General features: G+C 32.0%; 1 protein-coding gene across 5 annotated transcripts in view; it reads right to left on the bottom strand.

The window, feature by feature from the left end:
- Positions 1–2,253: 2,253 nt before the first annotated feature.
- The window catches only part of LOC106686768 (glutaminase liver isoform, mitochondrial), a 37,334-nt gene continuing 22,645 nt past the window's right edge, over positions 2,254–16,942 (bottom strand). For 2 of the 5 annotated variants that reach the window (XM_014430267.2, XM_014430270.2), the window contains 2 exons: positions 13,134–13,274; positions 6,240–9,867 (listed from right to left, as the gene is read on the bottom strand). In XM_014430267.2, the coding sequence (XP_014285753.1) occupies positions 9,759–9,867; positions 13,134–13,274 (250 nt within the window). In that variant the 3' untranslated portion in view covers positions 6,240–9,758. The other 3 variants (XR_001344064.2, XM_014430268.2, XM_014430269.2) reach the window with 3 other exon arrangements.

The raw sequence follows: 16,942 nt of genomic DNA, 5'->3' as shown, positions 1-16,942 counted from the left end.
TGGTAATATTTGCATTTTTGTTGAAAAACAAATGGTCATTTCTTTTTAAATTGCTCCCTATCTTAATAAGATTTTTTGTTTTCGGTTGGCTCTATAGACCTTGTAGATCTTTGGCCTCCCGAACCAGCCTTCTCCACGCCCCTCTGAGACTGTTGCTTTCCAGTTTGTTGATTCTGTTTTCTCTTTGTCGATTCTTTCTATTCAACTGGTTTTTGTTCCTCCACGTGGTCCCTTGCCAACTATAATTGCATTCATTGTTGTGTAGAGGCGTCCTGATGGATTGTTTCTCGCCACATGCCCCGCCCCTCTTAACCTCCTTGTCTTCATATAATGAGATATTGACTGAATAATGTCTGCAAGCAGTTCACTGTTAGTTCTTCTTCTCCATGTGTTAAGTTCCTGATCCCAGATCGGTATAGTGATTGTACGTAGGACTTTTCGTTCAAATTTCTAGATTTTGCTTTCTATCTAGTGAACCTGTTTAGATGCCAAGACTCGCTATAAGCAATCGATTCTCGATTCGATTACTACCTTAATAAGTAAGAAATAAAATCCTGTGCGGTGCGCTTTAGTTTAAATTAATCCTTTCAGTTGACAAATTGGCAAACACCATTTTGTCACTTTATTAACCGCGACCAGGACTATCTTCCTAAAATCTACTACATACGGTCTTCTAACAGTAATATTTATCATAAAATTTTAACATTTTGGTTTAGCAAAAATATGGCAGAAATATGAAAATATAACAGTTAACTAAACTTTACATTGTTCTCTTAATTATTTATTCAGTGCTAAATTGATATTAAATCAGTATTGAAAATACTTAAAGCTATTTCATGGAATTAGACATCCTTTGAACTGAAAGGTTCAAATATATGTTATGTGAAATAAAAAAAAAAAATAATAACTATGTCGCTATGACAACAGTTAAAGCTTGAACGGAAAAACTGCGCATGCGCGCGCTCAGTCAAATTCGTATTAGAAAGGTCCTTTTATTAATGCGTCGTCAACTCTTCTCTATTATTTTCAACAAATTTTTATGTTAAATATTATTTTTCTAAAATCTTTGGCATCCCAACCGTATGTAATATGGTTGGAAGAAGATAGTTGGCCGTATGAAGTAAATTGTAGGAAGATAGTCCGGATGGCGGTCAATAAAGTGGCCAAAACTGTAAAAGAAAACTATTTATTGTTAACCAACGTTTCGCCCCACTTTCCAGGGCTTCGTCAGAGCTAAATGAAAACAAGATACAAACATTATAAAATAGAATTACAATATTATCCTTTTTGAAGTTACAGCAAAGAAGTAGGGAAACCTGTACCTACCTCTTTTCATTCCTAACTTGTCATACGTTACCCTTTTTTCAATCAGTGCAGATACTCCCTTCTCTGTTTATTTGTTATTTTAACTAATATTTACTTTTTACCATACCTACAACTATTCCTAATAAATATTTTTCTACAATTTATTAATAATTAGTTTCCCATCCATCTATATGTATACTTTCTAAACTTAAGCTTATTATCATTTCTTTCATATATTAAAAAGAAAAATTAACATATTTTCTTATTTTCTCTTTATATTTATTTTAATGTTCTGTCACTTCTTACAATGTTTGTATCTTCTTTCATTTAGCACTAACGTAGCCCAGCAAAGTGGGGCGAAACGTTGGATAACAATAAATAGTTCTTTCTATTATTTTATACCTTTATTGACTCCTACCGTATTGATACGCTATCTTCCTACTGTATATAATACGTTTATAGTACTACTATTATTTTCAGAAATGAGGTTTTCAACCAGTAAAAAATATTTTTCTTCTTTTCTCTCTAAGTTAATTATCAAATTCTTTCATAATTTATATCTATAGGTTTTTCACTACTAATATAATTATATAAATTATATAATATAATTAACAAAATTAAAGGTACGTTACATGAAGATTTTTTTTTTAATTCGTCATTTAAGCCCTGTTGGACTATTTGTTTTATTGATCGATTTTTAAATTCTACATTTCTTTGAAACGTAAAAAAACTTTTAATTTTGAGGAAGATTCGTTATTTTTTTTTCTTGGTCGATTTCTAAGGTCCACTATTGAAAAGAAGGAAATTAACCGCTCTCCTCAGCTTTTCTCTGAGACTCCTGAACCGATTACTCCACAGGTATCCCAGGATCCCAGGATGATTCTCGAAATTCAACCTTAGCATTCGTTATTGTTAAAATATGTTTAATTATATTTCAGACATTATCAGTTGAGTGATTATATTAATGTTTATTTCTGAAAAGAAGCTATATTTTATCACTGAAGCTTTTGAAACCAGTTTTGAGAATTCTAATTAAGGATGAAAGGACATGATACCAATGAGAAACAAAGTCTTCAAGGAATCCTCCAGCTACCATTCACCACCTAAAAATGAATTTGAGGTTAAATTTGTATTCTAATTTTTGTTATTATTTAGTTTTTAAAACTTAACTTAGGAGAACAGAACTGTATAAAAAAATCACAACAAATAATTAATTATATTTATAATAATTTAATAAAAAAAATTGCATCTAAATTATGAAAAAGAAGGTCAGGAGTGCAATAGAAACAGAGCAAGGAATACTTTATGTGTATCATATGTAACTAGCAGTTTGTCCGGACATAATTTTTTTTTTGTCTGGACAAATGAAATTAAATGAAAAATAGCTATATTATTCTGGAAGTAACCCCTTTAGAACTATTCGGATACATACAGGCTAGCGTACAGAGATACAAATAATATACATGAATAAAAGTCGTCATTCCGAATAAACCTCCTTCCTCTCCCCTGCTTCTGTCACAAGGTGTTCCTCAGGGCTCCTCACTTTCACCAACCCTTTTCTCCATTTATATCAATGATCTTCCGGATTCCATTCACCACGCACAGTACCACCTATACGCAGACGAACTCCAAATCTATCTGTCCTTCCATCCCTCCGAAATGGCTGAGGCCATCCAAAAGATACAGGAAGATATTGACAGCATTAACCCATGGGCGTCTAACAATGATTTGAAGCTGAATGCCAAAAAAACGAAGGCCATTCTTATCGGTTCCAAGCGCCTCCTTCATACCCTCCCTTACTGTCCTTTACTTTTCCTTAACAACCAACCGATTCACTTCTATCCTACAATAAAAAACCTTGGTGTCACCTTTGATCAACACCTCTCCTGGAATAACCATATTTCCCAAATCACACGCAAATCCATAACTGTACTCAAACAATCCTAAAACCCGTCTTCCCTAAGTGAAGTTCCACCTCCTATACAACGTCCTTTGCACAACTGCAAATAACCGGCGCAAAGGACGTCCAAAGAAAGTAAATGAGAGGATGAAAAGAAAAATCAAAAGTTAGGCGATATGAAAGCCAGGAGTTATTGTAGATATCCTTGCCAATATGGTCGAATCAACTTCTGGGGTCCGTGTGAGCACTACAATTAGAAATGTTTTAAATTCTGAAGGAATTTACAGCAGGGTCCCGAGAAGGTAACCTTATATCAGTGTAACCAATAGCAAAAATGGCTCTTATTTGCTAGGGATTACATCAACAAGCTCATAGGTTTTTGGGAAAATGTATTATTCTCTGATGAGAGTAAATTTAATTTGTTTGGATCTGACGGCAGAGAGATGATATGGCGAAGGAAAAGTGAAGAATTCAGGAAGCAAAATGTCTCAGTTACTGTATAACATGGAAGTGGGAGTGTAATGGTTTGGGGATGTGTGGTTTATAATGGTGTAGGACATCTTGTGACTATTGCAGGGATTTTAAGTGCAGAAGGTTCTGTCAAGATTTTTCACCATAACCTGCTACCTAGGAATTCAGAATCGGTATATTTTTATGCATGATAATGATTTGAAACATGCAGCAAACAGAACTAAAGAGTGGTTAATATTTAACATTCGCCAACAACTTCATATCCACAGTCTCCTAACTTAAACATAATTGAAAATTTGTGGCATATTTTAGATAAAAATGTTCGAAAACACCAAATAACCAGAAGACACCACCTCAAGGATCTTGTTTGTTTGTTTAGTGGCGTCAAACTTCATTGGTCATCAATGCCATTTAAATTAAATTAAGGTGTACAAATACTTTCTTCGTAAATTAAAAACTAATAAAGGCTGTGGCGCCAGGGAGCGATATAAAGTAACCATTTGTAAAGTGCTACTACAGTAACTGAGGGGCGACAGTAGCTTCTGGGTGCTAATCCATTTTCTCTGTTAGGTGCGGCAATTGAACGAGTCAAGTTGAAGTCATGGCAGGGAGGGACAGAGTAGAAGTGCTGATACAGATGCAATGAGAGCTGTAACTGTGCATCCAAAATTCAAAATAATCTTAAAGTTTTTGTGAAGCGATCAACATCCAGTCACATTTTAACAGATATTGTCCATAGGATCAAGGAATATCCTATGAAGATGGAAGGGATTCCAGATCTCATAGGAGATATGGTGGAAGAAACACTTCTTAGTGAGGATGTTTACAGCATGGAAAAACAAAACAAAACAGATAAACTGGAATCTTGAGATGCTTAAGGAAGTGTTAGGTTGCAGATCTATTTTGCTGGGATATCTAGAATTGCAAAAAAACAGTGTAGGTTTATGACAAATATAAGTATATTAAATGAATTCAAAATATTCAATAATTTATTTTATGCTGCATTCCATACATCAATAGTAATTATAAGGGATACATCAACAATTAATACCATTCATTAAATTTATTATTGTCAAATATAGGACAGATAATATGAAACATCAGTTCAAAATATGAAAGACATACTAAACAACATTAAGAAGCATATCTTAAGAAATAATATATTATTGTAAATAAAGAAAACAAGTTTGTTTCTGGATAAAAATAATATAACAAAACTATTTGCTTGACAGGAAACATTAATTAATTACCTAATCATAGTTTATTAATATATTAACTTCTTATTTGAGAGTAGGTTATAATTTAAAACTGAAACTTCATTTGATCCATGATGTATGAGCTCCTATCATTACATTATAAAACATTTTCCTCCTAGAATTTACTTAGGACATGGCTGTTGTATTTCTGCTTTAAGCTATAAGAAGGAACCCATGATCATTATCAATAAAACTTAAATACATTATTTCATTTCCAAAAGTATCACATCTGTAGGCCAGCCACTATTTTCTAATTTGAGTTTATGAAGCCACAAGGATACACCTAAGTTGTTCTCAAGAAAATAAAATAAAATAAATTATCTATAATAGCATAATCTTATTAAGAATAAAAACTAAGTGATAATCCCATGGACCAAATTTTATGTAAAGCGAAAAGCTTTTTATTTCTATAGTAAAAACAAAACAGGAATTTGACAAGGATCTCTATAGAGGATTTGATTTGGAGATAGCATTAGGTATTGATAATGTAAGTACAACATATTAAGAAATACATAATCTAATAAACATGGCTTGTGGAAAAGATGAACATGTAAGTTTGAAAAACACATTAACACTAATAAAAATTTATCAACATGTTTTGTAAATTACAAAACTCAGACAACACAATTATAAATACTACTCAGTCTTTAAAAAATGTCTCTACTGGAATTAAAAACCAATAAATTATCACTTATTAAATATAATTTTAAAAATCTGAAGAAAACTTTAACTTTTATATTATACTGCTCCTAACTTTCTATTTTCATAAAATAGTAGAATAAAGAAATATATACTTTTTAAATATGAGAGATGGTTGGTTGTGCGATTAAAAAGGAACAATAAATAGTTGTTAACTATTTTTGTTCCTTGTTTGACTGAACCTCGACCATCAACTTCATGTTCAGAAAAATAAGGTCGATCATTTACGTATGTAATATATTTCTTTAAAATTGTTTTTATTTAATCCTCCACTGCACAAATGTGAGATATAAAATCAGCACACTATGATCTGAGAAACCCGAGAATTTTTTCCTCACAATTCAACACCTACTTACTGACCTTGTAATTTTTCATTGTTTAATAACGTACAGTAATTTAATGAAATTGCTAAGTTTTTACTTGAAGAATGTAATTGAAAAAAAAAAGAAGAAAAAAACCCTCTTTTTTTCTGTTTCAAATCACCTTCATAAATTATTCTTCAGAAACTTTCTATCATCAGAAAAAAAAATTTGAGTTACCTCATTTTTCTCCTATAATCTTCATAATATATGAGTTTTTTTTTTTTTAATCACACTTCTTTGCTGAAAGAGAAAACAATGTAATGAACAAAAGTTATATATCTTGACTACCATTTGCAAATATTATAAAAACAAATGAATACATTGGCAGATGATGAAAATATCCTATTCTGAGAAACAAACAATCCAAGCTCCCAGCTAGAAAATCTGATTAGTAAACAAAACAGACAAACATAATGCGAGACTGAATCTCTTACATTGATCATATGTGCTATAGGATTAACAAAATTTCTTTTTAAAAGTAGTTTATACATTAAAATATATTTAATTAAAACATTGTCTGGCAATGAATAAATGCAAGCATCACAAGACAAAATTATAATTAATGAGACATTTATTTTTCTTAATCCTAAAATATATTATTGCCTGATTAATTTTTATTGCGTTTGTTCTTCTTCTTTAAAAAGAAAAAAAAAACTACAGGATACTTACAGTATTCCATAAAAATCATTTTTACACAACATTTAAACACTAATATAAAATAAAATTAATAGAATATTATTTCCTACCAGAAACCATTATTATAAATTAAAAAAAAAAAAATTATCCCATTAATATTTCTATTATTCTAAAGGATTTTTCTATTTTTTTTTTAAAACTACAGTGATACTTTTTTACCATAACATTTTTTTTTTTTTTACACAACATAAACATCAATATTTTAAGAATCTAAGGAAATTGAATAAAATATATTTATAGTTTTAAACATCCTATACTTTACATGGTGCATTCACTAAGTTTGAAGACTGATCCCAGAAACAAAAATTTATTTAACATTTTATATAAAAACTATTAAAAAAAAAAACAACTCTAAAAGTCTTTAATATATGACCCTTGCTAGTTGGAACTCATAAGAAGGAGCAGTCTAAAAGGAACAAAAAATAGTTAACCATTTATTTGCTGATATTTCGTCAGATATGTATTGACATTTTAACAATTCTCGATATTATTAAGGTTTTTTGTCATATGTTCCAATATCTGGGATATTTTTCAAGAGACCTTTTACAATGGCCCTATGTATATACAAACAAACACCAGTGTTTATTTGCCACAGGGGTCCTGTATCAGAGCTTTTAATAACTAAGTATACCACATTTTTGCCGAAGGATCAGAAGCCAATTAAGCAGGTACAAACCCCCCTAGACATGTCAAACTTTCCCACCCCCTCTCTGGCCTAGGGAGGACGAACACCTAGGGGGCATTCTGTCACATATGGCCAATGAGGAATTAGATTCAAAAAAAGGTAACACACCTAAGGAGAGGTGGGAGAAAAGGGGCAGGACGACTAGACCAGGAAAAAGGGCATTGAAGACGAAGACACAGAAGTAAGGAGACTGGAGAGAGGGCAAGATGCACTTTGACCATAGGAAGTCCTAAGAACGGCCATGAAACCTGGACACCATCCCTTATGAACAAGATGACAATCACGTTACTACACACCACTGCATGAATCAACCAACTCAGCCTCATTCAGATATATATATATATATATATAGAACGCTCCTGAATTAAAGCGCTAAATGAGGGGTCATCTATTACAAGATGGCTCAAATGCAAGTCATGATGAGGCCTGAAATGCTATTGTCCCTCAACGAGAATTAATTTCTGCCGCCCACCCTGAGAAGCCCTTGGTGGGAGCACCAGTAACTAGGCGGGGGTATAGGTCAACGCCGACAAGTAAATTGATGGGACCAGGGACGCCAAAGGAAGGGTTGGCCAGGACTTGATGTGACAAACCTCTGATTGCCTGCGAAGGAACCGGACGCCTGGGTAAGTCGGAGGATACCCGTTCGACTATGAGGGTCCGAACCCTGAAGTTCCTGGTGTTATCGATGGTGGACTGAAGCCTGAACGTGATTGAACCTTTGATGCTCGCGACTTAACCACAGCCCAAACCGGCGATTCTTCCGTCCAAGGGCTGTAACTGGTCGCCAATTCATGTTGCGAGTTTGGCATTCTCGAATCTGTACTGGCTGCCAGAATCGAGCAGTAACCCGGCAGGTGCGGAACGCTTAGACCCGTGCAAGACTGCCTAGAATGTCAATCAGGAGGCCCGAACGTATCGCAGGTATGACCCACAAAATCGCCCGACTTTGACGTATTTTCATTAGATAGGGAACCAGATGAATTTTCTATGTGCAGCGCTGTGATGCTTGGTGTGACAAAATCTGCTTGTGAATTCTGAAGGCCACCTCGAATCGTGGTGACCGACCTCAGGCAGACCAGAAAGAAGTAACATATATATTAGGAAATAATCAAATTTTATGGCATACCATTTATTTGGATCGTTTCAATCAGTTTAATAACATAATTTATCAATCATTGTAAATAAATACTTAGTTCCTTTATGTAGTTTATTTACTATCATATTACACAATACCACCCCTTATTATATTATATAATTAATAGCAACAATATTTTATAAAATATAAAGGTATTTAATTGGTAAACTGGTAAACAAACAAAAAGCCTTTGGAAAAGAATCCAATTAATAGTTTTGCAGGACTCAATATAAATTAATTAATTTATTTTGGATAATTGCCTTCAGTAATTATCCTGGCATCCTGAATAAATCCTGAGACAGATTTATAGTATTATTTTCACATGAATTAATGTATAAACGATATTAAAATTTTAAATGATTGACTGTATTTTTCTAAATATGAAGGAGATGGTTGGGGGTGCGGTCAAAAAGGAACAAAAAATAGTTAACAACCATTTATTTGCTGATGTTTTGTCCCACTTTGTTATCTGGGCTGTTCAACTCAACAGCCCTGATGAATCTCTACAAAGTGGGGCAAAATGTCGGCAAACAAATAGTTTGACTGTATTCCCGACCATCTCTTTTATATTTAAAAACAATGTTTCTTTACCATGACAGTGTGACTCAAATGTCGCTCACTACCACCGAAGTTTTGGCCAACTTCAATGGGACAAAAGTGCTGCAGCCACCCTAAAATCTCGATTTAGCTCCCAGCGACTTCTTTCTGTTTTCCTGAATCAGAGAGTCCTGAATAGGAAGCGATTTAACATGATTCCAGTAGGTCAGGGCTCTTCGACAGGGTCTTTTAAAAACTCTTCCGCACAAAGACTTCCAGGTGCCTATGAATAATGGAGAGAATGCTAGCACCAGTGTGTTGATGCCCAAGGGTCATATATTGAAGACTTCTAATATATATTGAAGACTAAGTTCGATGTATAAATTGGTTCAGAGACAAACCTTGAAACTTTGTGAAAAACCATGTATACTATATAATTAAATATAGAAAAATATATAGGAAATTTCATTATATAGCATGATGAATCATGAAAAGTAAATATTCATAACACTATATAATCCAGTCTCTTTGATTAAATCTAAAAAAAATAAAATAAAAATCCTATTATTCATTCAATATTATTTCTCATCCCTATTTGATGACTTCATAGTTGTGTTTTAGATCTATTTTAATAGGTTATTAATTAATGATAGCTCTACACCAAGCTTAATCATCTTATTTAAAAGAAAAAAATAATTCATTAAAGTAATCAGTTTGAGTCTTTTGCCTCAAGAGTACCTCCGAGTACTTTCTTCAAATACTGCATCACTTCTTCATGCTTGAATGTCTCTGCCTCTTTCAATGGAGTGTTTCCCCACCTATAATCAAAATAACTCAACGATTTTGGTAATAAACAAAGATCATAACATACATTACATACAAAGTTTAAATGCGATAATTATTATCTAATCTTTATAGACAAAAAACATTTGATTTCAATTTATGGGTATTTGCCTTTTTGAAGTATTTTTTGTAAATTATATCAGATGAGGATTATTATTTAATTCAGTCCTCAACATTCTACTCAAATTCGGGGAAAACTGAACTAGATTTAATTTATATATAGATTAACAAAACACCTGGATTGAGAAAATATTGGACAGAAAAGAGATTTTTTTTTTGGAGTGTAGAGACTTATGTCATTACCCATAAATCAACAACATATTCTCCCACTATATTCAAAATAAATATAAGATTGTGTGAACAATCAAGTCATATATTAGATACAAATATTTAAAGAGACAATAACTATCTCATCTTTATAGAGAACACCAAATTAAATTTCATATGTATGTATATGTAATTCACCGTAAAGATTTAAATTCCTATAGAAGGGGAAGGAAGAAAGCTTGGTTTTTGGATCACTTGATTTTTAGGTGTAGGAGAAGAACAGTTCCTGGATGCAGGTCCAGATCATCCTTTGTCTAGGTTTAGACATCTTGAAAAAGAAACATCAAAGGAAAATCCAAGAAAAATAAGATACTTCTTGGTTTGGATCGCCGAGAGTTTGTTTGTGTATTAAAAACTGTTAGAGGACTAAGGCTTTGTTTAGTCAGAGTTTGTTTGCTGAAAGATTGTTTAGAGTCAGTTTTTATTTGTTTAAATAGAAGACATTAAAAAATCATTCATCAAAGAAGAGTATGAATTGGTTAGTGTTGTACAAAATAGAAATTAAGTATATTTGTGAAGGTAGTTAATAATGTAGTTAATAATGTAGTTGATTGTTCTGATTGCCTAGAAAAACACGCCCTGAGATTAAGAGTCTATGTTATAAAATTAAAATTAAATTCTCCATCTGTTTAATATTAAAGCTTTTCATTTGGACATAAGCTAAACTTAAGATATGAGGAAAAGTAAAAAACTATTAAAATATCCTTATTATTTATTTTAATTAATTTAAGAATATTAAAATAAATTAAAGAAAATAAAAAATGTGTACAGTGAAACGTAAAATTAAATAAGAATTATAAAAATGTTTTAGATAATTAATGAAAACGGGAATAATAACGAATAAAAAAGAAATATAAAAATACACTACACACTAAAAGATGGAAAAAGGGAATAGGAGTGAAATCAAGAATAAAGGAAAATAATTAACAAAATAGGACAATTATTTTTCTAATATAACGTATTAGTTAACCCTAATTTCCTCCACTTTTCTTTTCTACCTACCTCCTGTTTCATTTTTGTGCTTGCCTGCAATCAGTAAGGTAGGTTTCCTATTTTGTTCATATTTTCTTTTATTCTTGATTTTACTCTTATGCTGTTTTTCCAACTTTTAGCGTGTAGTGTATTTTTATATTTCTTTTTTATTTGTTATTATTTCCGTTTTCATTGTCTAAAACCTTTTTTGTAATTCTTGTTTAATTTATGTTTCACTGTGTACCTTTTTTATTTTCTATAATTTACTTTGTTCATTTTTATAGAAATTTTCACATCCTTTAAATCATAATTAGCCCCACCTCGGTTAAAATTTATTTTTGTTATATATTTTCTTACTTTGTTAACTCATTTAAGTGTTTGTATTTCTTTTAGCCCCGATGAAGCCCTGCAACATGGATCGAAATGTTTGCTCACATTAAATAGATTTAATACTATTCAAGTTTTTCTTTGACCTCACTCTGATCATCTTTCTTTTATTATTACACAAGGTCAATCATCGATCCTTCATTAATTATTTTGGTTATATTTTTCATTTTTCTATTACATATCTAAAATTATTTTTATTTATTATTACTCTTTTTTTAATAACTAATTTTTGTTACTTATATCTGTTAAATTATTATAACATTTATAAAAGTTGGGGATGTCTTTTGAACGAGACTATTCTCCAGGATTATTAATTGTTAATTATAAATAATTAAAAATAAATAAAATAGATATATAATAACCATGTAAGGTCCGCCAGGTCGATCTGGCAATAAAAAAATATAAAAGAGAAAAAACAAAAATCTCAAATTGTATAAGATCAGATGGGAGGAGGAATGATGATAATAATATCCTAAAATATAAAAATATTTCAGTGTAGTGTATTAAAAAAACTTGTAATACTTTTCACTTTGACTGTACCGCATATCTTTTGTATGAAAGATTAAAATTTATGTGTATATATATTGTAATATCCTCTTTTTTGATAAGAAGTTGTTTTTTTTATGTATAGGTGGTTTTAGTTATATTTTATTGTATGTATCAACGTTAACATTTGATGATTTTCTTTTATTAAAACAAAAAGCAAGCTAAACAATTTCATCATTCAGAATTTATGGAGGCCAAAACGAAATCGTTTCAAATATTTCTAGATGGCAGTATGCGTTCTTCCGAAGTTTGTTATGTTGAGTGGGTAGATTGAAATTTTTCAACTTTTGTTGTTTCTCTACCATAATTATAGAACAAATTAATCTAAGAAGAAAAAGAAGACGATAACAATTATCAAAGAAGTATTTACATTGTGAATCATTGTAGTTTAATTAGAGTGGTTGTGCTACAATCATTGTTTGCATCTACTATCCTACAATGAACAAAGAATGACACTTGTTGTTTAGGTGCGGATGAGATCACGTCTCCTGGAAGCAGGGGGGTGCTGATCATCCTTTTTCTACTGTCAGTGGTAGACATCTAGAGAAAGAAGACATCAAGGGTCATCCGAGAAGAATATATCATCAAAAGAAGAAAGTCACTTTGGAAAACAACAAAACTTTTTGTTTGGATCGCCGGTGGATTGGACAAGTCCTGGAAGCTATAAAGAGCTTGAGATACTGTCAGGGGTAGCATCTTGAGAAAGAATACATCTAGAACCATCATTCATAATTGTTTAGTTTGCTCTACTGAGGATTTAATAATATTTGTAAAAGTAGCCATTAATTTAGTTAAGTGTCTTCATTTTCTGATTGCCTGGAAAACCCGCCCTGAGATAATAGTCAATAATGTTATATAACTTAAAATAAAATTCTCATATCTATTTCATATTTAAACTTTTCATTTAAACCTTATCATAAAAAATATTAAATTTCCTTTACATTTATTTTAATAAATCAGAATATTACAATATATGTGATCTAAATACCATCTAATCGTCAATATTTACCTATCCTTGGAAGAGGGATCAACATGGCACTGTTCAATAAGAAACTTGACACATTCAAGATGTCCCTCTGCAGAGGCAAGGTGCAGCGCAGTCCTCCCATCATAATCTGACAGTGTCATGTCTAATCCGGACAAGTGGTGCCTAAACAATTAGAAATATTAGAATAAGTAATAATATTAAAATAAGGCTAACAAGATTTTTAGAGATTCAATGTTGACACTATCAGTATTTATATTTAAATTATTAGATTTTTTTTTGTATTAAATATTTTAGATACCAGATACCGCATCAATCCAAAAATTCCAGCACTAACCCACAGATGGCAGCAGAAATAAAAAATCTATATATGAGTCAGATATTGCTAACCTTCTAAAGATTTCTGCCAAAGTCCATTTATATTAATCTTTATAATGAGGTGTTCATAGTTGACTGTAGGTATCAGGAGATGGTTGGGGTGTGGTCAGCAAAAATATACAAATAAACAAAAACTTATTAATTCGTGGCAACGTTTCGACCTGAATTTTAGGGCTGAAAAACATAACTAGATAACAACCTTTACGGGATAGGTGCCTAGGCCTGGAGAGGAGGTGACCTTCAGGGAATAATAATTCGAGAAGACTAATATTTTTGTATATCTTGGTAACTCAAGACAACGCACCTGAACAAGAGATTCGGCGTAGGATCATAGCAGCAAATCGGTGATATTTTTCTAAGGCAAGGTAGTTCTGGAGTAGAGCTCTTTCCAAAAAATCGAAGCTTTGTATTTATAAGACGATAGTGCGCCCAGTCTTGCTGTATGGTTGTGAGACTTGGACGACCTCCCGGGCTTGTGAACAGGAACTCCTAGTCTTTGAAAGAAAAATCCTCAGACATATATATGGTGGTGTTCTCATCAGAGGAGATTGGAAAAGGAGGAAAAACCTAAGGAGTTCAATATAGTTCGAGTGATGAAAATTGTAAAACTGAGATGGGGAGGACACATCGTTAGGATGGGCAGTGAAGATCCACCAAGATAATTACTGATGGAGCCACTCTATGGTACCTAGAGAAGAGGAAGACCAAAGCTGCGATGGGCTGATGGTGTTGCTGCTGAAGCAAAAAATATGCTGGGGCTTCAGTATTGGATGGCGGCTGCAAGGGACCAAGACAATTGGCAGAAGCTGCTAGAAGAGGCCATGATTCGACGAATAATGATATATTTATTTAATGAATTTTCATAGGAATACTATTTCCTTTTTCTTCCCTCTTTCATAATTTTAATATTACTATATTCTAACATTGCTTTAATCTTCCTATGATACTCTATAAATTTTCTTCCAATACTACTAGAGATAGCATCCTTAGAAAGAAAACATCGAGAACCATCAATCATCAAAAAAGAATATATAATTGGTTAGTTTGCTCTACCTAGGATTTAATAATATTTGTAAAAGTAGCTATTAATTTAGTTAAGTGTCTTCATGTTCTGATTGTCTGGAAAACCTGCCCTGAGATAAGAGTCAATAATGTATAACTTAAAAATAAAATTCTCATATCTATTTCATATTTAATCTTTTCATTTGATCCTTGTAATCATCAAAGCTATATTTTAGATCTGATAATAATAATATACAGTTAAATTCCTTATATTTATTTAACTAAATATGGAATATTACAATATATTTTGAATAACATATAAAGCATTGTACATACATCTACACCAGTGGTCTGCAGACCAAAGATGAGTGGCGGGAGTTGGGAATGGACTGCGATTGGGTCCTGCCACATGCATTTTGTGAAGACTTAAGTTAAAACTGTTTTATTCTTTACCTTCTCCGATCTCTGTGTTTTAGTTAATAAGTTTCAAAAGATAAATTCTCTATAAAAGAGCCTAAAAAGTGCATTTTTAGGCAACAAAATTTTCAAATGTTTTCTTGGGAAGATCCACATTTTTAATAGGAGAGAGGATGATCCATATATGGTTCTTAGCAGTTTGCAGACTTCTATGAGTTGGAAACCACTGGTATATTTTGAATAACCTCTCTTGATTATTCATATTTAATCCTCAGTAATTATCGGAATTCTACTGTATGTTTTTAAGTGTTTATTTTGAGATTAAATTTGTATTTAATTTAATAGTTTTTATATATCGAGCCATTTGCACAAGCTACAGCATAGCCAAGCAGTTTTTTCTTCAGTATAACTAAGTCAGTATTTTAAATCACAAGAAACCTGCAAATAGATACGGGGAGAGTTCCTCGGGGATCAGAAATTATTTACAATGCTAACAAAGAATTCGCATGATCAGGAAATATCATTGAAACTATATCTCACAATAATAATAATAATAATAATAATAATAATAATAATAATAATAATAATAATGAAGACTTAGCAAACCCGAAGGTTTGATGCCAATAAAACCAATCGTTCTCTACATATATCCCTCCAGTGACGTCCCTCCAAACCTAAATCTACTAAATCAGTTTTAACGTAATCCTTCAATCTATGTTTTGGTCTACCTCTCGACGTTTATCCATCAGTTCAATATTTAATAACATTTTAGGGATAAGCTCATTACTTAGTCCCACACCCTTCTTATTTGCCACAATGCCATAACCATCCTTTTTTGTATCCGAATATTTTATGTAATATTTTATTTTCAAAAACCTTAAGGCGTTGTTCTTCCCTTAGTGTAAGAGGCCACATTTTGCATCCATAAAGAACAGTGGGAAGGATAATAGTTTTGTAAATTTTGACTTTGAAGTTTGTTAATGCCATAATATATAATTACCTTGTAAATAATTGTAAATACTATTTGAGTTTTATTAGTATTTAATGTAATTATATTTGTGTGTTATAATGAATAATAGAGACAGTTGCTAGGGGCTGATAATTGTTGCTAAGGCGTCACCTAGCAACGGCCCGACCATCTTAGTTTTTTAGGCAGGTCCGGCTAATTAGTGGCCAGGGTCTTTAGCAGCCCTGTCTGCGTTTGGTTCATGTTATTTTATTAGACTTTTTTTTTAGTGTTTTAGTCGTCATATCAGTTCGGAACCAGACCTTTTCTGTGTTTCGACTTTAATATGAGTTCCGGATAATTAGTGGCCATGAACGTGAGTAACACATTGACACACAACGTGTGTCAGGTCTGTCTGCGTTCATTTTGTTGGCTCACCTAATACATTAATACGACTGTTGGATATTTGGACCATCATGAGCCATTACACCAACTTTTGACCATTGCAGCAGTGTATTGAGCTACAGAGCTGCCACCTACACATCTAGGCAGCACTCTTCCTCTGACCTATCGGATTGGAGCAAATGTTTCGTCGAGCAGTATTTATTTTATATATTTATTTCTTTTTTTGTGTGTGAATTAGTTTCTTTTAATTTTCATAATTTACTTAACTATTTTATTTTTATCTGAGAGGCTTTTTTATTTTTAGTTGTATTTATCATTAATCATCTTTTGTTTATTTTAGTTTTTAAAATGTTTAAATTGACCAAATAAATGTTTAATCTGAATCAGTTTGTCATTTGTTCATTTTAAAGTGCCTGCTAAACAATTTTTAAATTGAAAAATAACAGGCATCTGCCAGCTTCAACCTCACTTTTATTTCCTTGTCAATTTTGTTTTCTATTTACAGTAGAACCTAAATACTTAAACCTATTTATAATTATGAGAGATAGTTGACCGTGGATGATGAATGAGGAGAAGATGGTTGGGGGTGCGGTCAATGAAAAACACAAATAAGTACGATTAACTTATTTTAATGTGCCTACGTTTCGGCTAGAGTTTCTAGCCTTCTTCAGGGCTAAAAACAGAA

This window comes from Halyomorpha halys, unplaced genomic scaffold, assembly GCF_000696795.3.
Source record: "Halyomorpha halys isolate HHAL.00 unplaced genomic scaffold, Hhal_1.1 Scaffold871.1, whole genome shotgun sequence".
Classification (NCBI taxonomy): domain Eukaryota; kingdom Metazoa; phylum Arthropoda; class Insecta; order Hemiptera; family Pentatomidae; genus Halyomorpha; species Halyomorpha halys.
The sequence above is the reverse complement of the archived record's forward strand: the minus strand, read 5'-3'. Positions and strand labels throughout refer to the sequence as shown.